Here is a 24596-nt window from a genome sequence, read left to right as displayed (position 1 = left end):
ATGCCCAGGGTGACAGTGCAGGAGTCTCAGTGACACAGACAACCCTGACAGCCCCTTTCCCTTTCCTTTAGGACAAAGCTGAGAGCAGTCCTGGCCATGCAGCACCATCTCCACAGCAGGAGGAATTTGCCCTGATGGAGTCGCTCCTTCCACCTCCAACTTCTCCCCACAGTCCATGGGAGCTCCCAGGCAGGCTGAGAGCTGCCCCTGGCAGGTGACAGATCCCCTGGCCTGGCCAAGAGCCCTCAGGGCTGCAGCACCTGCTCTGCACGACAGCCCTGGGCACCCCTGGCTGCAGCCCCACCTTCAGCCCCTGCAGCTGTCTTTGGCAGCAGGAACCGTTCTGCCCTCTCCCTCTGACGGTGCCCAGGGCAGCCCCGCTCTGGAGCACATCCTCCCCCAAAGCAGAAAGGGCAGCAGAGCCATCCCTACAGTGCTGTCAGTCCTGTCATGGGTCAGCTTTAGGAGATTCCTGCAGCCAGAGACTGACTGTGTCTGAAGTGGTGAGGATTTCTCCATGAAGAACCCCAGAATTTTCAAAAGTTGTGAAGATTTATCCGTGAATAATTTCAGAATTGTCCTTCCAGTTTCTTGAGATGTCTGTCTGCTTCACTCCTCTCAGGTACCTGCAGGCAGTACCCTCAGCCCTGCTGGGCTGGGAGAGGAGCTGCTCCTGAGGAGAAATGTCTTTTTGAAGCTCTTCTTGGTTGCCAGGAGCTGCCTTTGTGCCGGCAGCCCAGCCCAGCTCAGCAGCACAGACACAGTACCAGGACTTTAATGAGCCTCTCAGGGATTTGGTGTTGTTTACATCAGACTCGGTCCCTGAGAGTGTTTAAAAAACTTTTCAAGAACTCTTTCAAGGATATTTCAAGAACTTTTCAGAGATTGAAACTCCAAAGTTTCTTAAAGTTTTAATGGGTCCCACTGAGGAACATGACTGAGAAAGTGTCCCCAGGTTCCAGTCAGAGCAGAACACTGCAGGTAATGATGACAGGTGGGGACAAATAAGGCAAAGGTGTATCTGATGCTGAGCAAACCTGCATGTGTTTCAGGAATGCAAAAGGCCAAGGACCGAGCCCCAGCCCCTGCCAAGGCACATCCTGTCCCTCCCTCAGTGCTCAGGGCTCTTCCCGGCCCACTGGGATGTGGGGATGTGCAATGCCCAGGGCAGCACCATGGGGCGGCCCCTGCCAGGCTGCTGAGCAGGGACAAGGAGGCAATGAGGCCCCAGGCCTGCAAGGGTCACTTGTCTCCTCCTCATGGCCCAGGCCCAGGCCCAGCCGCCATGGCCAAAGTGCTGCAGGAGTTGGCTCTGTCAGGGCCTTGCAGCTGCTGCCCATCCCTGTGCCCTGTGCAGCCCAGGCTGTCCTACGGTGTCCGTGCCCTGCGCCTCTGTCCCTGCAGGCTGTTGTCATCCCCCGGCTGCCCCACCTGGCTGGGCCCTTCCTTTGCTGACAGCTCTGCGTCCTGCCTGCCTTTTCCTGGGCACACAGAGCCTTGGGCTGCTCCAGACTCTTTCTGGAGTGTTGCAGCACATCCCTGCCCTGGGACAGAAATTCCTTTTTTTTTGTTCCCAGTCTTGGCTCCCCCACGTGCCTTTGGAATTAATTTTTTCTTTCTCTGGCTCTTCTCTACTATGTCAAAAGGATCCACCATCTCTGAAACCACCCTTCAAGCACTCCCAGGGCTCTTGTCCCCTGTCCCCAGGCTCCACTCCACTGAGCACAGTGCTCCTTTGTGCCTAGATTGTGGCCTTGTGCTTGATGCCATGGGTACCTGGACAAGGATGGTTCTTTTCTATAGAAAGGAAACCCAGGGTTTTGAAGGCAGATGAGAGGCACTCACCTGAGGCCAACGCAAACCAGACCTGTCTTTCCTTGCAGTTTTGTCTGAAAGGAGCCCTTGATTATATGTGGAATTTTGGAGGTGGGATTCCATTTCAGCTATTGGTGCCTGGGCTGGAATGACAGTTCTTCTAAACAAAAAGGAATGGACAGAGCCCCAGTGTTTCAAAGGCTGATTAGATGCAGCCCCAAGGAAGCCAACACCAGCAAGACCTGTTTGTCATGGAAGCTTTTGTCTGGTAGCAATCCATGGATAGATGGAGTTTAGAAGGCCAATTCCCAGCTTTGTCCATGGACGTCAGGACAAGAAGGGCAATTCTTTTCCATAGGAAAGAAAGTAGGGAGCCCCAGTGTTTCAAAGGCAGGTGAGAGCTGGCCCTCAGGAAGCCAAGGGAACCCAGACTGTCCTTGCAGCTTTTGTCTGGGAGCTATCCTTGGATAGAAGGAGTTTTGGAGGCAGGTTCCCAGTTTTGGCCATGGACATCTGAACTTGAAAGATTTTTTTTTTTCTGTAGAAGGAAATACACAGCCCTCTAGTGTTTTGAAGGCAGATAAGAGGTGGCCCCTAAGAGGCCAAGGCCAGCCAGAGCTGTCTGTCCTGGCAGGTTTCATATGGGAATATGAATTAAATATAATATAATTATATTTATTTATATATAATGGATATAATTAAATTTGGAGGAAAAATCCCAGTTTTGGCCATCAACCCCTGGAGGAGGACATTTCTTTCCTACAGGCAGGAATGCGCAGAACTCCAGGGTTTCAGGGGTAGATGAGAAGCAGCCCTCAACATGTCAAGGTCAGTTGGACCAGTCAAACCAGAGGCCAAGCCAGCCAGACCTGTTCCAAGTTCTTGGATCCTTGGGGCCCTGCAGCATCACAATTGCCCCTTGGTTCCATGAGGCCCCATAGTATCACAACAGAATTTTGTTTCTATGAGGCCCAGTGATATGCCAATGGTCTCCTTGCCTCCACAATGTCACAATGGCCCCTTGCTTCCATGAGGCCTTGCAGTGTCAAAAGGGTTTCCTTGGTTCTACAGGACTGCACAATGACACAATGGCCCCTTGGTTCTATTGGGTTCCCCGGGATCACAATGGCTCCTTGGTTTCACAGGGCCTGGCTGTGTCACACTAGCCCCTTGCTTCCATGGGGACCTGTAGTGTCACAATGGCCCCTTCCTTCCATGACACCTTGCAGTCTCACAGTGGTTGCCTGGGTTCTCTGAGGCCCTGTGGTGTCACAATGGCCTTTGGTTCCATGGGGACTCAGAGTGCCAGAGTGGTCTCATTGCATCCATGAGGCAAGGAATTCATATGAAGCCAGCCAGAAAATTTTTGCATCTGAATGGGAAAGCCCTAAAACTTGGGACAAAACTCAGTTCACATGGTGTGTATTACTCCAGGGGTGCAAGAACGCCCCCACCATATTTGGAGAGCAGCTTGCAAAGGATTTGGAGTCTTGGGAGCCCCCACCAGGAGAAGGACAGCTGCTTCAGTATGTAGATGACCTCTTAATAGCTACCCGGACCCGAGAGGTGTGTATGGACTGGATGGTAAGCCTCCTAAACTTTTTGAGCCTGCAGGGGCATTGGGTATCCCAAAAGAAAGCCCAGATGGTGAAGCAGACAGTTATTTACTTGGGCTACGAGGTCAATGTTGGACAAAGAACCTTAGGGCAAGATCACAAGGAAGCAATATGCCAAACCCCAAAACCCCAGACAATAAAGGAACAGAGAACCTTTCTAGGTATGATGGGGTGGGGCAGGCTGTGGATTTATAACTATGGGTTACTCATTAAACCTCCGTATGCCTTGATCACAGAAGGGAGCAGAGACCTTCAATGGACAAAAGAAGCAACACAAGCCTTCAACCCACTGATAAAGGCCCTCATGTCAGCTCCAGCCCTGGGACTTCCAGATGTGAGTATATTGTTCTTTTTGTTTTCTCTCATGAAAAGCAGGGGACTGCTTTGGGAATACTAGCACAGAACCTGGGCCATATCGGTGGGCAGTTGCCTACCTCTCCAAACAGCTGAACGTAACAGCTAAGGGGGGGGCAGGGTGCCTCAGAGCCATTGCAGCAACTGCAGTAAATAACAAGGAGGCACACAAATTCACCCTGGGCCAGAAGATGACTGTGCGATGTCACCCTGATTCTTCAAGCCTTCTGATTTTTACATATTTCTAGTGGAGATTCTCATGCATGTACCATAAACAAAGTAGATTGTTTTCATACCTCTCTGTGATGGACTGCTGAATTGACCATTGGGGTTAGAAAGGTGTTTCTCTCATCTACCAATTCTTGATCAAATCCCAAATCCTGTTTAAACCCCAAATCATAATAAACTTCCTCTTTCTCTGTTCATCTCTGAACCTGAGTGAGCTGAAATACCAAGCCATACTGGTAGCACAAGATGATGTTGAGATAGTGGTAACTAATACTGTGAACCCAGCTTCCTTCCTCAGTGGGAGTACAGGAGAACCGGTTATCCATGATTGCCTGGAGACCATCAAAGCCACCTACTCCAGCCACTAAGATCTGAAGGACACTCCTCTCAAGAACACTGAGACTTTGTTTACTGATGGAAGCAGCTGTGTGATAAGTGGAAAAAGACATGCTGGGTATGCAGTCACCACGACCGCAGAGGTGATAGAGTCTGGACCATTACCAACTAACACCTCTGCACAGAAGGCTGAAATATTCACCTTAACCCGGGCCTTAGAGCTGGCAAAAGGAAAAGAAATGAACATTTTAACAGACTCAAGGTATGCATTTGGGGTGGTCCATGCATGTGGAGCCATTTGGAAAGAGAGGTGGCTGTTGAACTCACAAGTGAAAAATATCAAACATGCACAAGAGATATTGAAGCTATTAGATGGAGTCCAGTTACCTGGGAGGGTAGCTATCATGCACATCAAAGCACAAAGAGTGAGCTCCAAATTGGAAGAAGAAAACATGCTGGTGGACAGAGAGGCAAAAAATGCAGCCAAAGGTGAGGCACCTGATGAGACAGTTGAAGCAATATTGATCCCAGATGGAAGAATTTCCATTGAAGGTAAGCCAGTTTACAATAAAAAGGACAGGAAACTTATTAAGGTAGAAAACACAAGTTACAATCAGTAACAGAAGAAGGGAAACTTGTGGTACCCTCCTATTTATTGTGGTCATTAGGAAAGAACATGAGAAAACACATTGGGAAATAGATGCCCTGTATAGCCATCTGAAAGATAGAATCTTCGTCAGAAAATTGCAGGGTACAGTAATACAGGTAACTCATCAGTGTGATCTCTGCCTCCAAACTAATCCTAAGAATACCCCAACGCCTAAAGTTGGACAAACTGGGAAAGGTTGTGGACCTGGGCAGCAATGGAAAATTGATTTTACAGAATTACCAGGAAGGGGGGATATCGTTACCTATTGGTGTTAACTGATACCTTTTCAGGGTAGCCAGAAGCCTTCGCTAAAAGGACAGCTAAGGCACGGGAGGTAACCAAAGAACTGTTGCAAGAAATAATACCACATTTTGGAGTCCCAGCCACTATATCCTCAGATAAAGGCCACACTTTATTTCAAAAATTGTGCAGCAAATTAGCCACCACCTAAGAATAGATTGGGAATTGCATACCCCATATCACCCTCAATCCAGTGGCCAGGTGGAAAAAATTAACCATTTGATTAAGCAACAAATTGTAACATTGGGACAAGAAACAAATTTGCCTTGGCCCCAAGCTCTCCAATTAGCATTGGTGAGAATTTGGACAAAACCAAAGGCAAAAGAGAAATTAAGCCCTTTTGAAATATTATATCGGAGATCATATTGCAGTCCAAGAAGGAACAACCCCCATTCAAGTAGGGGAAGAAACCCTACACAGATACATGGTGGCCCTGAATAAGCAACTCGGAGAGAAAAGTATTTGGCTGGGGCCCAAAACAGAGAATTAGACGGGCCAGTATATGATTTACAACCTGGGGATTATGTGTATGTTAAGTCTTTTGGAGAGAAGACTCTGGAACTGCAGGGGGAGGGACCATTCCAGGTGCTCGTCACCACCTTTACTGCAATCAAGATCAAAACACAGAAGGTTTGGATTCATCACTCCTGGGTGAAGAAAGCCCCCAAAGGAGTTTGGAAGGTCACGCCAGATGGCAAATACCTGAAGTTGAAACTTACTCGGAATAGCAAGTAACGGACTCATAGTTATCATGGGCATTATGTGGAAAGTTGTGACTTTTGTATTCATTGCCACAACCATAACAGAAGTCAAAGCAGCACCACACAAGTATAATGTAACTGGGATATACCTATGCCAAGGGAAAGCTTAAGACTTTCAGTCTTGTAGGGCTCTAGGTAAAATGCTCAGAGTCACGGATGCAAGTATGTGGGAAGGAGCAAATGTTTGGGCATGTGAAAATGGATTTGTACAGAATAGATTCCATGAGGCCTATCATCCACCCATGGAACTCATCCAGATTGGTCCTGGATGCTGTGACCAATGCTTAACCAAGTGTCCTGAGTTTAGACTCAAAATTGAAGGGTGTGCACCAAGAGGGTATGATCTTGACTTTAACTAATCACCCAGGTATGCACTAAGTTCCACAAGAAGAAGGCTAAGACAACTCCACCAGTGTTGAGGAACAATGTGACAGCCCAAATTACAGTCATTTTTGAGGAAGAGGAACAGTGTATAACTCCCATAATTACTAAAACCGGGCCATATGCTATTAAGAAAACAGGAATTCAGAGGCTATTGATTAACCCGGAATGGTCTCTGAAACGAGTAGAAATGGAAATGCAGGTAAATGCTTCTGCCATCCGGCCAGAGTGTGCCCCATTTCTCAAAAATTATTTTATGGATTGGACCACTTGGATTGGCTGCAAAAACACATGCCCTCTAATTTTAGGAGAAAGAAGGATTTCAGTGGGTTATTAGGAGCAGGATTAGGAGTTTTGAATATAGTGGATTCAGAAGTGTTAATGAACAAATTGACCACAGTGGGGAGCAATTTGGTTAAATTACAGCAGCCTTTGCGATTCTCTTTGTTGGCCCTAGGTAACAATCATCGAAAGTTGTCCAAAATGTTACCAGAATGGGAAGACACAGAAGAGCAGAGACCCTGAAGTGATAATTAAGGCGCTAGGCACAGCGAGTGAAAACATCTCTCTGGCTCTTGGGATCCACAGTTGTGGATGCAGTCAGTGGCTGCCGCAGTCATCAGGGGAGGTGTAGAAGGAACACTTCCTGCTGAAATACACAAAATCATTTGGGATAATGCCTCTGATATGGAGAGAGAGCTTCAGTGCTGGTGGGTTTTAGTCAATTTCACCTATGACCCTGTGACAAGTGTGGTGACAGCCTTTGTTTTGACGATACACAATGTGTCAGTGAGCTTGATACGTCCAATAGTCGCTCTAGGACTAAATCATGAGGGGACAGTATTGTATGTGGGCATGAGAAATTGAGGGGAAATGGCAAACCATTAACCTAGAGCCCTGTTCCATGAGGAAACAACTAGGATACAAATGTGAAGGGACTTTAGCAAAGAACAAAGATACCTATTTGGACAAAGACCAAAGCATTTGTCACTTTGAAATGCATTCCGTCAACCAGACAACTTTGTTGGTGTATACAGGACAAGGTTGTGTCTGTCTCAGGACAGCATGTCCCACCATAATGATAGACGGCTTAATTGTGCATGTAACTCAATTGAATTTATGTGTTTGCAATTTTGTTAAAATTGAAGGATGAGACTTTTCCAATCGGCACCTGAAATAACACATCAGCATATAAAGGCAAACCTGGTTACTGTGCAAGGAGATATTGCCTGTGCCTATAGGAATGAATTTGACCTTAGTCACCCAGCTGTTGAAACATCATGAATTGAAAGAGATTTTGAAAGAAATTAAAGATGCAGGGAAAAAGACTGATCATGTTACACCATGACACAAAAACCATCAAAAGGATTTTCAAATGATTTGAAGAACACTTGTCTCATCATTGGTGGGATGTGCTTTTTGGATGGTCACCAACAGCAACCACTATACTTAATGCCTTGATCCACCCTATCATTGTGTTGCTCATTTTAGTTGGTATAAGTTTGGTCCTGTCTATTGTAACATTTATTTGGAATTGGAGGATGCTACGACAGGTGGCAGCCTTATTATCACTATCAAAGATGTATGGCTTGGTCTTGAGAGATACTAGCCATGCGGCTTGGATAGATGAGGAATAATCCATATACTGAGTAAAGGAATTTACGCATTTCAAAAAAGAAGTGGGTATAACTGAGATGAATTTCAAAGGAATTAAGGGCTGGAATTAGTTAAAGTAGATAGATAGATAGATAGATAGATAGATAAGCTGTGCTGGAAATAATTAAAAGTTAATGGTGGAAAGTTGAAAGGAACCGGATCTAGGATAGCAATCCCAGATCTAAATAACTAATTGCTTGTCATTTCTGTGTTTGTTTAGCTGTGTCTATTATGAGAAACAGAAGAAACTGAGAAATAGATCTAAGAACACAAACAATAGTAAATCTTCTAGCATCCAGAAACCCATTGAACAGTCACAAAAACAGGAAACTGTAATTCTACCAGCTATCATTTGTCTTGATATCCATTGAAAAGGTTGAAAGTTTAGAACGAGGAAGACTTTCCTCACTTCCTCTTTTTATGACCCCTCCCCATAAAAAAGACCACTGACCCAATTCAAGGAACAAACTACACATGGTTAACAGCTTTATAGCTAATTATAATATGAAGTGGAGAATGGGAGGTGTTGATGCTATGAATATGGATTAGTATTTTGTGTATTCAACATTTTTGTAAATAAATAGACTCTGTAACCACCTGTAATTTTGTAGTGCGTATTAGGGAGTGATCCCACGCACCTGCCCAGCATCGCATTAAACATGCACTTTCTAACCCTAAACTGTTAGAGTCTTTTTTTCCGTCACAGTAGGGTATTGATAGTAGATCAATATCCATATTTTAGTAAGTCATAAAAAGGTGTCAGTATTCAAAACTAGTAACTGATTGGATTTGTCATGGAATGGAGGAAACTGTTAGCAGCTTCTCTTAGAAAAATCTTTTACATGGGTGGCTTCTTCCCTCCTCACCAAATGGCAATCAATGCAAAACCAGCACAAATAGTAAAAGAGCAGGAGAGAGAGAGGAAAGAAAGAAAGAAAGAAAGAAAGAAAGAAAGAAAGAAAGAAAGAAAGAAAGAAAGAAAGAAAGAAAGAGAGAAGAAAGAAAGAAAGAAAGAAAGAAAGAAAGAAAGAAAGAAAGAAAGAAAGAAAGAAAGAAAGAAAGAAAGAAAGAAAGAAAGAAAGAAAGAAAGAAAGAAAGAGAAAGAAAGTCTTTCATTAGCAAATTTCCAGACAACACTAAGCTAGGAGCATTGTCCATCAGTTGGCAGGTAGGAGGGCTCTGCAGAGAGATCTGGAACGGCTGGATGGGTGGGCAGGATCCAATAAGGTGAAATTTAATAAATCCAAGTGCCCAGTCCTGCATTTTGATCACAAAACCCCCCTGCAGTGCTCTAGGCTGGGGACAGTGTGGCTGGACAGTGCCCAGGCAGAAAGGGCCCTGGGGGTTCTGGTCGACAGCCAACTGAACATGAGGCAGCAGTGTGCCCAGGTGGCCAAGAAGGCCAATGGCACCTGGCCTGGATCAGGAATGGTGTGGCCAGCAGGAGCAGGGAGGTAATTCTTCTCCTGTACTCGGCACTGGTGAGGCCACACCTCGAGTGCTGTGTCCAGTTCTGGGCCCCTCAGTTTAGGAAGGATGTTGAGACGCTTAAACGTGTCCAGAGGAGGCAAGAAGGCTGGTGAGGGGGCTGGGATGTGCTGGAGGACACTGGGAAGGCTGCAGGGGACACTGGGATGACACTGAGTGTGACTAGGATGCATTGGGGGGCACTAGGGGTTACTGGAACATACTGGAAGACACTGGGAATGTTGGAGGGGCACTGGAGAGGGACACTGTGAGGGACTGGGATGCATTGGGAGGCATTGGGGAATGCTGGGATGTACTGGGGGTCACTGCAAGGCTTAAACGGGCACTGGGGGGACACTGAGTGACACTGGGATGCAGTAGGGAGGGACTGGGGGGGGACTGGGACAAACTGGGAGGGATTTGGGAACACCATGGGGAATAGTGGGGGAGGACTGGAATGCACTGGGAGGGACTGGGGACAATGGGGGTATACTGGGGTCAGCTGAGGGAGGCTGGAAGAGACCGGGGGGTAGGGGGATGTTGTACTTGGAGAGCCTGGGGATACCGGGGGGCACACTGGAGGGGACTGGGGGGGTGGGTACTGACATGTACTGGGAGGAACTGGGGATCCTGGCATCCCACAAACCTTCCCTGGTGGACTCGGATGTCCGGGAACCCCCTCCCCCTCCCCGGCACCAAACATCCGGGTACCCCCCGCCCCTCCCCTCCGTGGGACTCAGGCGTTGGGAAATATTGACCGACGGGGGGGGGCGGGGGAAGGGGGGACACGGAACCGCCCGCGGCAGGACAGGGTGGGAACAGCCTTTCCCGCCCCGCAGCTGGCCCTCAGCACATTCCCACGCTCGTGTTTTCCCAGAACTCCCAGGATTTTATCTCCAGATCACCCGCAAACGGCGTTTTCTCCCAGGTTTTATTTCGGGGGCGAAACACAGGTTCGGGGTTTATAAAAATCCGGGTTTTCCGGATCTGAGGCAGTTTAAGGATGACGTCAGTGATGGGGTGCGGCCACCCAGGTGAAATGTCAATTTTCCACATCACTGGGTGGAAAGAAAGGGAAAATCGAGGGGGACTTTGTGGCAGTTCCCCCGGTTTAGGATCTTTTCCCCCTTTTCTGGACTTGTTAGGCCCATTTTTGAACTCTTCCCCCTCTGTTGTTGGTCTCTTTCCCCACTCTGAGGGGCTCTTTCCCCCTTTTTCATTCACTTTTCCCTGGTTTTGGGCGCTTTTTTCCCCCTTTTTTGTGCTTTTCGTCGTGTCGTTCCCCCCCCTCCCCCCTTGCTTTTGAGGGGCTCTTTCCCCTTTTCTGGTGTCTCTCTTTGGTCTCCTTCCTCCCCCCGTCCCACCCCCCCCCTCCCCCCGCTTTCACATATTTTCCCATATATTTCTGGCCTCTTTCCCCTTTTTCTCTCTCTTCCCCGCATTTTTTTTTTTGGCTCTTTCTTACGTTTTAATACTTCTTCCCCCCTCCCCCGTCCCCCCCTCAGCTTTTCTGGGTCCTTCACCCATTCTTTGTGTTTTTTCCCACCATTTTGAGCTTTTCATCAAATTTGGGGGCCTCTTTCCACCCTTTCCCCTCCCTCTTTTCTCCTCTATCATTTCCCACTTGTTTCAGTTCTTTTCCTCTTTGAGGGGTCTTTTCTCCCTTTCTTTGTTCTCTTCTCCCAAACTTTTGGGCTCCTTTCCTCATTTATGTGTCTCTTTTCCCATCTTTTGGAGTTACTTCCCCCATCTGTGCTCTTTCTCCCTTTTTTGTTTTCTTTTTCCACTATTTTGGGGTCCTTTACTCTGATTTTTGGGTCCTTTCTCTAGTTTTGGCTCTTCTCCCTCTTTTTGGTCTTCTTTCCCATCTTTTGGGGGCTCTTTTCTCCCTTTTGGGGAACTCTTTTTCCCCTTTTTGGTCTCTTTTCCATCTTTTGGGCCTTCTTTCTCCTTTTGGGGGGATTCTTTCCCTCTTTTTCAGGCTATTCCCCCCCCCCTCCTTTTTTTTGGCACTGTTCCCCCTACTGCCACCCCCAAGACAGCCAAATCCCCCTGACACCCCTCCCCCAGTGACACCCACCTGGGTGAAGTCGGGCGCCCACCAGGCCTTGGCCAGTGCCTGCACGTCGCTCGTCACTGTCCCGTCGGGCCCTCGCAGGTCGTTGCTGGTGGCACCGTCGTAGTCGCCGCAGAGGCCACAGAGCGTCGCCCATGCTTCCCTGGGCACCTCCACTGTCACCCCCGTGGCGCCCAGTTCCACCAGGAATCCCGGGATTCGGCTGATCCGGAGGGTTGCGTGCGTCTCCGTGATGGTCAACGGCCCCGGGAGCTCCAAGGGCAGGGGCGTGGGGACCCCGTTGAGCTGGAGAACACCGAATTAGGGGAAAAAAAGGGGATTTGGGGTGATACAGGGGTGAAGGCTACTTGGAGGAATCTGGGTGGAAAAGAGGGAGTTTGTGGACAAATGATGGGATGCGTCAAGGCATGGTGGGGGTAGGATGAGGGACAACCCATGGAGGTGCTTCTCTGACATGAAACTGGGGGGGAAAAGAGCAACTTTGGTCAAAATTATGGGGTGCGTCAATTTATGGATGTTTCTTAGTGACCACCACCCACACAGGTGCTTCACTGGTAGGAAATCAGGGAGGAAAAAGAGCAATTTGGAGCAAAATTAAGGTAAGAATATCCTGTGGTGCTGGTGGGATTGGACAGCCCATGGGGACTCTTACTTGGTCTGAAATTAGGGGAAAAAACCACGATTTTTTTTTAAATTAAAATGAAGGTCAGGAGGATGTTTAGGATGGTGACATTTTTGGGTGCCACCCAGGGTGGTGACAACTTACCCACACTTTCCTGTTCCTCCGCACAGTGATGAGGCTGTGGGGAGTGAAGAGGTGAAGTGCCACCACTGCCGGCTGGTCCCCAATGTCCCTGATGTCCCCCAGCAGCCGGAACCATGCAGGGTCCCGGGGGTCACACACGCTGGCCACCACATAGATGCCGGTGGCCAGGGTGGCTCCAGTGACACCGTCAAAGGTGACAAAGCGGGTGGCAGGGGACAGGGCGCAGCGCCCTGGGTGTGCAATGCAGGTGCGGACACCATCACGGAGGCCGCAGGTGTGGCTGAAGGGACAAGTGAAGGGGCGGCACTGGAGGCCCCCGGGCCCCCGGCAGGTGCAGGATTGGGAGCAGTCAGGGGTCAGGATGGTCTCAGCAATCTGTTTTCCATGGATAAAATATAGAAAGTGGGGAAAAGTAGCTTTAAATGGCCAAAAAAATGGGGATGATGATGCTGTGAGGTGTCGTGGGAGGGGGGAAGGGGACCCATGTCTCCCATTTCCCCGTGTGTCTCCATATCCCCAGTTGGTGCCCATGGGGACCACCAGCATGTCCCCAGTGTGTGCCCATGTCCCCCCATCGAGGGCACTGGCACGTGCTGGGGGACACTGGTGGAGACACAGAGGGACACTGGAACATGCTGGGAGACACGGGGAAGGACACTAAGTCCCCCCACTAAGGGACTGGGATGCATTGGGAGGCACTGTGGGGGGAACACAGACAAACTGGGAGGGATTTGGAACACTGTGGGGGAAAGTGGGGGGGGACTCGAATACCCTGGGAGGCACTGTGGACAATACAGGGAATACCGGGGGAGACTGGAGGGGAGGAGAGACCCTGGGGCAAAGGGGGATGCACAGGGGGATGTGTTTGGGGCAAGTAGGGTACACTGGGGAGAAATGGTGACATGGGGGATGCTGGGGAGTACTGGGAGGGACTGGGAACACTGTGGGAGGCACATTGGAGGGACCTGGGATCAGCTGGGGGAGACTGGAAGGGATGGGGAGGAACTGTGTTGCACTTGGAGGGACTGTGAGGCAAACTGGAGGGGACTGGGAACACTGGGGAGGGCACACTGGAAGGAACTGGGATGTACTGGGAGGGACTGGAGACACTGGGGGGTCACTCGGTAGGAAACCAGAAAGGACTGGTGGGGAACTGGGGTGTACTGGCAGGGACTGGGAACACTGTGGGAGGCACACTGAAGGGACCCAGCATCAACATGGGGAGCCTGGAAGGAGCTAGGGCTGGAATTGGGCTGTATTGGGAGGCACCGGGGCCACACCCACCTGGAAGTAGCGCCCCTGGTGGAGGCAGCTGCAGGTCCCCGGGGGGACGCAGCGGGCGCTGTCGAACAGCAGCCCCTCGGTGCACTGACACCCCTCAAAGCAGCGCTCGCTGCAGGGGGGCGGGGCCGACACACCTGCGCAGGTGTACTCACAGGTGCAGGCACACAGCTGGTAGTGGCTCTTGGGGGGGGCAGGTGAGAGCTGGGAGAGGGAGGGAAGAAACAAAGGGGGTCAATGGGGCTACTGGGAGATCATCTGGGGTCAACAGGTATCTCCTGGGATCAATGCCATCCCATCTTTGGGGTGGGTGGTCCCATGGGGCTCCCACTGTGGGACATCGGGAGGGCCCTCCTGGTTGCACAGGGTTCCACTGCAGGACACAGGCTTGCCGTTTTGGGGGGGGAGGGGTGATTTGGGCATTCTACAGATGGGGGCTTAGAAATGCAGACATGTACCCCTTTTTCCATGCAGGAATGAGCCCCTGTTCCATTCCACTCCCTCAGACCTCCAGATTCCCACCCCCACCAAAATTTCCACTCCCTGCAGAATTCTTGACCCCACAAAAATCCTGAGCCCTAAATTCCCATCCTCCCAAAACGTCACCACCCCAAATTCCCAACTCCAAACTTCCTGTCACCTCAAATTCCCGACCCCTCCATTTACTCACGGCAACCCGTGGTCTCCCACCACTCCCGGAGAGCGCCTCCAGCTGCCTGGCACGCGGCTGCATAGCCCTGAAAGCCGGGGCAGGGGTCGCCGCCTCCCCCGCACACCTGGCGCTCGCAGGTCACCCGGTACGTGCGGGGCGGCACCGCCCCGTGACAGCCCACAAAGGGTCCCTCGGGGTCCGCCAGCACCGCACAGCGCCGCGCCTGGGCCGGGGAGCAGCTGGGGGCGGGCGCCAGGCGGGTGCAGTTTGGGGGGAGGCCACCCAGAGCCTCCCTGTCGGGGTCGTCGTCCTTGGGGTCCCCGTTGAAGTTGCCGCAGAGGCCCCGGGGGCAGCGGGATGAGGGGGGCAGCGTAAGCACCGCATATGCCTTGCCATCGTAGAGGATTTTGGGGCCCCCCTGGACCTGGAGCAGTCGGTGGGACCCCACCTGCGCCACCCCCACCGCGCCCCCACGCAACCACAGCGGCAGCAAGTGGCGCTCGCCATCCACCTGGGGAAAACGGTGTGAGCATCTCGAAAGGGAAGTCGGATCACCAAAGGTGGGGTTAACCTCCCAAAATAAGGTTTGCATCCCCAAAAACAGGGTTTGCACCCCCAAAACTAGAGTCTAGACTTCTTCTGTGCACCTTAAACTCAAGGTTTACATCCCAAAAAGGGACGGTGATTACACTCCAAAAAGAGAGTTTTCAACCCCAAAATCACGGTCTGCACCCCAAACCCCGGTTTAGCACTCCAGAAAGGGTCCCAAGAGTGCTCACCAGAAGCAGTGTGTGTACCCCAAAAGCAGCCCTTACACCCCCAAAAAACCCCTTCCCCACTGCCATGTCCCTCAAAATCCCATTTTTACCCCCTCTTTTTCACCCAACCCCTTTTTATCCCCCAAAACACGGTTTGTACCTGCCAAACTAGGCTTGCACCCCCAAAAGCTTTGTCCCAAAACATGGCTTGCACCCACAAAACGGGGCATGCACCTCAAAGTCAGAGCTTTCACCCTAAACCAGGCCTTTCCTCAGTGCTGCACCTCCCAAAACCCCATTTCCATCCCTCTTTTTGTCCCCCAAATATTTTTGTCTCCAAAACTGGAGCTTGCATCCCCAAGGCCCCAGGCCCTCCACTCACCGTCACCTCCCACTGCTGTCCCCTGTCCATCACCACGGTCACTCCGTGTGCCATCACCGTCACCCGCTGCACTTGTGTGTCCTCCTGCTCCAAGGCCACTGTGATAGACTCCAGCTCTTCTTCAGGCTCACCCCTCTCCAACTGCAGCAGCAGGAGGGTGCAGGACCCCCCACAATTCCCCAGGTGCCCATCGAAGGTACTGTAAGCCCTTGCCCCCAAAACCTGGCACTGTCTGCAGGTGCGGGGGTGGCACCCCAGCACCCCATCCTGCACTGTGCATTCCTCGTCACTGGAGCAGCCTGGAGTGGGGTGACACTCCAGCCCCCCATTTTCGGAGCAGACGCAGCGCTGAGTGCAGGGGGGCTCAGGGTAAAACTGCACCCCCCGGGGGTAGTAGCGGCCCTCCAAAACACAGCCACACTGGGGGAGGGGCAAGCAGTGATCCCCACTCCGGAAAAATCCGGGATTGCAGAAACAACCTTCAGTGCATGTGGAGGCATCAGAGCAGTCCTGAGGTCCAGCTTCGCCTTGGCAGGTGGGGGGGCAGGGGGACCTGCAGAGCTCATAGTGCTGATTTGGGGGACACACGGGACCTGTCAGGAAGGGAGAAGGACAAAAACCCCCATGGACACAAAAAACTCCCTGCAAACCCTCAAAACCCTCATGGATACCCCAAATTCCCATGAATGCCCCAAAACTCCCCATGCAGGCCCCAAATTCCCAAACTCCCCAGGGACATCCCTAAACTCCCTTGTCTGAACTCCAAAGCCTCCCATCCAAACCTCAACACCCCCTCATGCAGATCCCAAACCCCCCATGGACACCCCAAAACTTCCACTGACGCCCTAAAGCTCCCCATGGAGACCCAAAAACCCCTGGGAACACCACAAACCGGCCATGGACAGCCCAAAGCCTCCATAGACAGCCCCAACCCTCCTTCCGCCTGCCAGACACCTCAGAATCCTCCACAGACAGCCCAAAACTCCTTGCCTAACCCGTGTCCCTCTCTGCCCTCCAAAAGGCCCCCTACTCTCCCAAGGCCCCCAAGTCTCCCCATACTGCAGAAGGCAGTTGTGCGCCACGGCCGCACGGCAGCGCCCTGGCTCTGGCACGCAGCAACATAGGCGCTAATGGCCTGGCACACGGTGTCCTGGTGTCCCTCGTACAGGCAGGCATCAAAGAGACAGTCATCCAAGTAAGGGGTGGGGTCGATGACGTCGTGGCAGGCGGCAAAGGGCCCCCGTTTCTTCACCAGCAGCCCGCAGTGCTTGTCCCCACGGTAGGCACGTTTCTGGGCGTCGCTGCACACCTGGCAGCCCTCACTGTACCCAGGTGAGCACCCAGGGACATCGCCAACCTTCCAGCTGTCCCCCAGGTGCGTCTCGTTGTCAGCACGGCGGCCATCGCGGGTGACAAAGTCATCATGGGGGTCGCCATTGGCATTGCCGCAGAGGCCGCAGACGGCGCCAGCGTAGGTGTTGGGGATGATGACACGGGCATAGCTGTACCAGTCAAAAGTGACAGTGACACCCGCGTCAGTGGTGATGAAGCCGTGGACGCCACGGAGAGACACCTGGAGCTGCTGGTTGTGGGTGAAGGGAAGGTCCAACAGGACACCATTAACCTGGGAAAGAGAACCGTGGGTGGCATGAGGTCAAGACAATGAAGTTGAAACCCACCCAGGTGTCAAAGGATTACCTTGAAGACCACCTAGATGCCACATGATGACCTTGAAACCCACCTGAAGACCATACAATGACCTTGAAACCTTACCCAATGCCACAGAATGACCCTGAAACCCACCCAGATGCCACACAAGGGCTTTGTAGCCCACCAAGACACCATGCAATGACTTTGAAGCCTACCAAGGTGATTTTGTAGCCCACCCAGATGCCACCCCAATGACTTTGAAACCCACCTGAACACCATAGAAGGATCTCGAAACCCAATCAGATGCCTTGAAATTACTTCGAAACCCACCTAAACACCTTACAAGGACTTGAAACTCCACCCAGGTGTCATGTGATGACCTTGAAATGCACCTGAAGACCATACCATGACTTTGAGCCCTCCCCAGATGCCATGCAATGACTCTGAACCACCCCCATCATCTCCTTCATCCCTTCCTTGACCTTCCGGGGATGTTCCTGGCTGAGGCTGAGGGTCATGTTGTACACCTCCATGGTGACCACCTTGGTGAAGGAGACCAGGTGGCTGCCACGGTGATTGTTTTCCACAGTGACGGCAAAGGGGACGAGGGTGGGGTCAGTGGAGCAGAGCCCAGCCAACAGGTAGACACAGGTACCCATAAAGTCGTAGCGGTGCCCATCGAAGGTGGTATAGTGGGGGTCACCAGTGGCCACGCAGATGGAGCGGCTGTTGGCCACGCACCGCCGCACGCCCTTCACCACCGCGCACACCTCACCCGGCTTACACCTGGAGTCCTCGCATACCACCATTCCCAGCTCCGTGTCACACCTGCATCTGGAGCGACAGGTCTCATCACCCCAAAACTCCTCACCAGGGTGGTAGTAGCGGCCATCACGGGTGCAGCCACAGCGGGACACTGGTACGCACTGTCCGCCACCGAGCACGTGGCCAGTGTTACAGGCACAGGTCTCCATGCAGGGCTGGTCACAGGTGGTTGGACTGTCCCAGTCAGAGCAGGTGGCTGGACAGGCGTTACCGCAGGGCTCATAGTGGCTGTTTTCAGGGCAAGGTAAGGCTGCAGGGGGAGGAAACTGGGGTGAGGGAGGGATTAGGGGAGTGGACAGCATTCAACAAAGTGGATGGGGATTGGGAAAGGGTCTCAAACATGGGGAAGGGTCTAGAAAACAAAAAGAGTCTGGATTGTAAGGAGGAAGGTCTGGGAAACATGGGAAGAGACTGGGAAAAGTGGCATGAGGTCTGAGCCATGTGGCAAGGGTCTGGGCCATGTGGCATGGGGTCTGGAATGCACAGGATGAGGTCTGGGACACAAGGATAAAGGCCTGGAATATGTGGCAAGGGTCTTGAAAATGCAGGATGGGTGTGGGATACATCTGGGACACAAGTGTAAGGGCCTGGCTCATGTGGGAAAGATCTGGAAAATGTGGTATGGATTCTTAGAAAGATGTGGTGAGTTCTGGGCCACAAAGAAGAGGCTGGAACACCAGAAGACAGTTCTGGAGAACTTGCAAGGATCACCTGAGGGATTTGAAGGCTTCAACCCAGGATGGATCCCACTCCATTCCCCTCCTCCCCCACTCTGGCTCCTTCCCTTCTCAAAGAAAACCCCAGCTCTTACGGCATCCTGATGGCGTCCTCCAGTCATGGACCACAGCTCCACGCTTCCGACACGTTGCCGCGTATGTCTCCAGCACCTGGCAGAGGATCGACCTCGCCCCATCACTCAGGCATAGGTCTGACAGGCAGCTGTGATAGAAGTCTTGAGGCTTCACTATGTTGTGACATGCTCTGAAGGGTCCCTGGAAGGATTTTTTGATGATCCCACAATATTGGTTCCCGCCATAAAGCTCCTTCTTATCCTCATCACACACTGGGCATGTTCCATCACAATAGTCCCAACAAATTGGGTCACTGGCCTCAGAGTCAGCACTTTTCCAGCTTTTGGCCCATGTGACAATGGCAGTGATGTTGTCACCAGCCTCGGGGATGTCGTTGAGGGGCTTGAGGTTGAAATTCCCGCAGAGGCCGCGGACATGGCGGAAGTAGCTGCTGGGGAGGTCGATCAGGAGGTGCCAGTTCCAGTCATAGGAGATCCGGAGACCAAAGTCTGTCTCCAGAGCAACACAGAGCCCACTGGGACGGACCCGCACCTTCCCATCTGCCAGGAGCACTGGGAGCAGCGTTACCTCCCCATTCACCTGCCGACGGCCCAACGTTCCCAGTTATCTCAATGTTTTATTCTCAACATACACCAATATTTTATTCCAAATGTACCCTAATATTCTATTCCCCACATAGCCCCATTCTTTATTCCCAGCATATTCCAATGCTAAATTGCATCATATCCCAACATTTTACATCTTACATATCCCAACATTATATTCCTGCCATATTTTGCTACTGACATACCCCAACATTCTCTTCCCACTATGACCCAATGTTTTATTCCCAAAATATCCAAACACCTCAGAGTATTTTATCCCTGCTGCATCCCAACATTTTATTCCTGAAATACCCAAATATTTTATTCTCTAGACACACCAACATTTTATCCCAGTTTATCTCAACATCTTATTCCCGGCATATCCTGTTTTATTGCTGACATACCCCAACATTTCATTCCTAACAAATCCCAACATCTTATTCCAAGCTTATCACAACATTCTGTTCCTGAAATTTCCAGATATTCTCTTTCCCATATTTTGTTCCCACCATTTCTCAACTTTTTATTCCTGACATATCCAAACATTTTATTCCCAAAATATCCCAACATTTCAACAATCCATCTCCCAATCTGACTGATTTATCCCAAAATAACATTGGCACTGGCTGGATGAAGCAAAAAGTGGGGGAAAAGCCCAAAATCTCATATTTCCACCCAACTCACCCGGACTTTTCCAACTTCATTCCGGCGGAAGGAGATGCGTTGTCCGTAGACGTCAACATTGACCAAGGAGACATAGGACACAGATTGGATCCCGCCACGGATATCGTTCTTGGCCTCAACCCTGAAGGGCACCAGCCCAGGGTCATTTCCATGGGATTCGGCCATGGTGTAGGTGCAGGTTCCTTGGAAGTCGAAGTCAAGGCCGTTGAAGGTGCGGAAGTGTGGGTCACCCCATGCCCAGCATGTGGCAACCAGGGCCGGGACACAGCGGGATTGGGCACCGTGGGGCCGGCAGCGCTCCTTGGGGCGGCAGTGCAGGGACTTGCAGGGGTCTGGGAGGAGAGGGAGAGCAGGATGAGCCGTGGGCTGGGTGAAATAGGAGATAAACACTGCAGGAAGCCATGGGCTGGGGAAAAGGATAGGGAAAAAATTGGGGGTAACTCACATGAGAGAGAAAACTCTGAGATGAGAAAGACCACGGAATAGGAAAAATCACCGTATGGAAGAAATTATGGGAACAGTAGTGGAATGAACCATGGGAGAAATCATGGGATGGAAAACCATGGGAAAGACCATGGGAAAAACAATGAGAAAAACCATGGGAAAGACCACAGAAGAAGCCATGGGATGGGAGAAACCTTAGGAGAAACCATCAGAAGAATTGCCCCATCCCTGAGGCTTAGTGACACACGCAGGATTCTGTTCCCTCCACCTCCCTTTCCCTTTTTTCCACAGTCAACCCCTCAAGCATCCCCAGATCCACTTTGCATCGAAAGTCCCCTTTTCCCTCATTTTTCCTCACTTTTATTGATGCATCCCAAGACCCCTTCCCGGATTTCGCAGGATTCGTCCTCAGTGCAAGTGTGCTCATGGCAGGTAAGGCTCTGGCCAGGGACACAGGTGCAACGGCGCTGGCAGTGATCCCTGAAAAGCATCTCATGGGGCTGTGGGGAGGGAGAAGGGAGAAAGGGAAACCCATGAAAATAGGGGATATAAAGAAAAAATGCAGAAAAAAAGGGCATAAATGGAGAAGAATAGGGAAAATAGTGAACAAATTGCAAGGCAAAGGGATGTACATACTTACCTTTCCTATAAATAGAGGAAAAGGGGGAAATGCAGGGAAAAAAAGACATAAATGCATAAAAATAGGGGGGAAATGCTGGGGAAAAGCATAATTATAGGAAAAATGTGGGAAATGCAGAAAAAGAAATGCAAATGTATAACAGGGAGAAATACAGGCAAGAAAAAAAGATTTCACTGCCTAAAAATAGAGGAAAAGAAAGGAAATGCAAGAGAAATATGACATAAAAATAGGGGGATGGAAAGGGGAAAAATGGTGGGAAAATGAGATAGAAAAATAGGGGGAAATGCAAGAAATAAAGGTGTAAATGCATAAAAATAGGGGGAAATTAATTTTTAATGGGGGAAATTAACTTTTAAAATGTAAATACATTAGGCTAGGAAAAAAGAAAACAACATGAAAACAGGTAAATGCAGAAAAATAGGAGAGAAGAGAAAACAAATGAGGAAAAATATAGCTAAAGACATAAAAATAGAAGAAGGAAGAAGGAAATGAAAGAAAAAAAGGAAGCAAATGTATAAAAATAGGGAAAAAATGAAGGGAAAAAAGACATAAATGCCTAAAAACAGGAAAAAAGGGCAGAAATACTACCTTATAGTCTTCCTCATCGCTAAAGCATCCGCAGTGCTCCTCAGGAATGCAACTGTGTCCATCAAAGACAAAGCCCTGATGGCACTGGCAGCCCTCAGTGCAGGTTTGGGGACAGGTGGTGGCATTTCCAGCACAGGTGTTGGCACAGGTGTTAGTGCAAATGGAGTAGGTGCTGTTGGCTGGGCAGGTGAGGGCTGGAATTTTCATGGAATCATGGATTGAGTTGTATTGGAAGGGACCTTAAAGCTCATCCCATCACCCCATGGTGTCACCACTGTCACCCACACCCAAACAGGGAACATTCCCCGCCTGTGCCCCCCCAAACTCCAGTATCACCTGGAGATCTTCCCAACCCCAAACAGGACATTTTCCCCTGTGCCCTCCCAAAACTCACGGCAGAAGGATGGTGTCCTCCAAGCCCCCACAGTGACTCCGGCATGTTGGCACATGGTGACATAGCTCTGGATATTCTGGCACAGGACATGCGTGTCCCCTCCCATCATACAGAGGTCATGGATGCAGGATTGGGAATACGGGATGGGGTCGATCATGCGATGGCAGGAGCCAAAGGGACCTTCGGGGGCCGTGAGGAGGCCACAGTAGTTGGGTCTTTGGAGGACTGCCACTTTCTCCTCTGGGCAGGTGGGACATTCATCCTTGGGACAGGTGTCATCGCAAGGCGTGTCTGTTGTTTTCCATGCAGATCCAAAGGCTGTTGCATCTGGAGCCAGTTGGCCACTGGAGAGCTGGAAATCGTCATTGCGTTGGCCATTGTAGTTGCCACAGAGGCCACACAGGCGCCCCATGTAGGTCTGGGGGACTGTGACCATCACGTGCTGGACAAGGTCATAGTGGACAACGAGGCCGAAGTCAGTGCGGAGCAGGACACCTGTCCCATGTACATAGACCTGGACCTGTCCCTCTCTCAGGATGGTGGGGAGGTGGTGGGAGATGGAATCCACCTGGGATAGAGAAGGAAGAGTCCTCCAGTGAGAAGGTGAGACAAAAAATTTTGGGAAAACATCTTCCAAACAATATTCTGACACATTTGTGGATCTCACTTGGAAGGAAAAGTTCGGACGAGAATGGATTAGTCTTGCAGATGGAGTGAGGGCTCCCCTCATCAAGGAAGCACAGATTTGTGGCTGATTGAGGTAGAACAAAAAATTTAGGGAAAACACTTTCCCACCAAAGTTTTAGTGCATTTACAGACCTTGCTTACAAAGAAAGGTTGGCAGGAGTATGGACTGGGCTTGGAGATGGGCTGAGGTGTCTCTTGCATCAAGGAAACCCAATTTGGGGGGCATCCCATGAGATCTGGAACATCAAGTGCCACCTTACCATGACATCTGCCCTCTCTCCTTGTTTCAAGGTCAAGGTGACCCCATAGACTTCCACAGACAATGCTTGTATCCCAGAGACCTTCCCCTTCTGCCGCGCCTCCTTCTGGATTGTGACAGTAAATGATGTCGCGTTGTCACCTGTGCAGGTCTGGGTGAGGATGTAGGAACAAGTACCAGTGATGTTGAAGGCCATCCCATCAAAGCTGACATAGGTGTGGTCACCTGTGGCCACGCAGGTGCTGGACACCTGCAAGGGACACTGGAAGACACCATCAATGACCTTCCCAGGGCGGCCATCAGGACAGGAAGTATTTTGGCACTTCACAGTGCCACCAGAGAGGCACTGGCACATCTCCTGCTCTGTGGGGTAGAACGTCTCCCCCTCTTTGTAGTAGACTCCGTGGTGGCTGCAGCCACAGTGGGACGTGGGGACGCACTCATCGCCGCTGAGCATGAAACCATCCTGACATGTGCAGCCCTCACGGCACCGCCCTGGGCACGTGGCAGAGTCAGCGCCGCAGGTGTGCTGGCAGGTGTGCGAGCAGAGCTCATAGGAGCTGTTGGAAGGACAGGGAATATCTGCCGGGAGACAATGGGATTCCTGAGGAACCAGGAAATTCCAAGCCAAATCCTGGAAATTTCCTGGAATTCAGGAGCAAACTTCACCAAATACAGAGATTTTTAGCCCAGTTTCATGGCAAACCCTCAATTTTCCTCCCTGCGGATGTGATGAGGGGCATCATCAAATGATGACCCAATGATTATCTGATGACGATCCAATGATCATCCATAAAGAATATGCCAGCCCATTACAATAGGAATTCTTACTGCTAAACCACCCAATTTCCCACATTTTCATGGAGAAAAATGCAACATTCACCCAAAGAATTGCTCCACACTGGGTCCTCAACTGACCTCCAAGCTGGATCCCTTTAACACAATTCCACTATTTTTGGTGCATTTTTTGGTGGTTGGCCCGCTAAATTATCCATTTTGTAGCCAACACCAGGAAACTGGAGATTTAGAAGGGGTTACTTATTCCAGATGAGACAGCTACCTTAGGAAGGGTTTATTTTGGGTGGATTATGGGATCAACCAAGAGTTTGGGTGGAATTCCCACTGGATTCACACCCACCTCTGGCTTGTTCATACATGGATTTGGAGCAGACTTGCAGATCCTCTGGATACTGCTGAAGGAAAATCCCTCCCATTATCCCAACTTACAGCAGAAATTATCTGTCCTCCACCTCCCAATGGACACACCAGCAGTCTGGCATCTGGTGGCGTAGAGGGCAATGATTGCACACATCCCTTCTTCCTGATCAGGGAACAGGCAGGAGTCATGGATGCAGCTCTGGAAGTACTGGTGGGCATCAACATGACCATGACATGCTCCAAAAGGTCCATCCGCTTCCAAAATAATTTCACACCCCTTCCCAGATACTTGCTGTTGAAGCCGGGAAGGTGCAACAGTGCTGGAACATTCCACTGTTGACCTCTCACCACATCCTGGGACATCTGTGACCTTCCAGCTGCTCCCAAAGGAA

General features: G+C 50.7%; 1 protein-coding gene and 1 long non-coding RNA gene across 2 annotated transcripts; both read right to left on the bottom strand.

The window, feature by feature from the left end:
- Nucleotides 1–10480: 10480 nt before the first annotated feature.
- LOC136302599 (uncharacterized) lies at nt 10481–11700 on the bottom strand. The gene is made up of 2 exons (XR_010724091.1): nt 11644–11700; nt 10481–10621 (listed from the first exon to the last, which is right to left on the bottom strand). It is a non-coding gene; the product is annotated as an uncharacterized lncRNA (long non-coding RNA).
- Nucleotides 11701–19001: 7301 nt separating this feature from the next.
- LOC136302466 (IgGFc-binding protein-like) lies at nt 19002–24260 on the bottom strand. Its single transcript, XM_066205948.1, has 8 exons — nt 24185–24260; nt 23048–23628; nt 22101–22668; nt 21707–21900; nt 20837–20978; nt 20035–20366; nt 19123–19345; nt 19002–19006 (listed from the first exon to the last, which is right to left on the bottom strand). Exons 1-8 carry the CDS (start codon nt 24258–24260, stop codon nt 19002–19004), a joined length of 2121 nt encoding a protein of 706 aa, XP_066062045.1.
- Between the last annotated feature and the right edge of the window lie 336 nt (nt 24261–24596).

The sequence above is a fragment of the Chamaea fasciata genome, unplaced genomic scaffold, assembly GCF_029207755.1.
Source record: "Chamaea fasciata isolate MVZ Bird 193981 ecotype frontalis unplaced genomic scaffold, bChaFas1.0.hap1 SCAF_29, whole genome shotgun sequence".
NCBI lineage: Eukaryota > Metazoa > Chordata > Aves > Passeriformes > Sylviidae > Chamaea > Chamaea fasciata.
The sequence above is the reverse complement of the archived record's forward strand: the minus strand, read 5'-3'. Positions and strand labels throughout refer to the sequence as shown.

Coding starts and splice junctions, on each gene's coding strand:
- LOC136302466 (XM_066205948.1), bottom strand. CDS start 24,260: ATGGGAGGGATTTTCCTTCAGCAGTATCCAGAGGATCTGCAAGTCTGC. Junction 20,367..20,836: donor CTTGGGATGCATCAATAAAA/GTGAGGAAAAAT, acceptor CTCTCCTCCCAG/ACCCCTGCAAGTCCCTGCAC. Junction 19,346..20,034: donor ATGAAGTTGGAAAAGTCCGG/GTGAGTTGGGTG, acceptor GGCCGTCGGCAG/GTGAATGGGGAGGTAACGCT.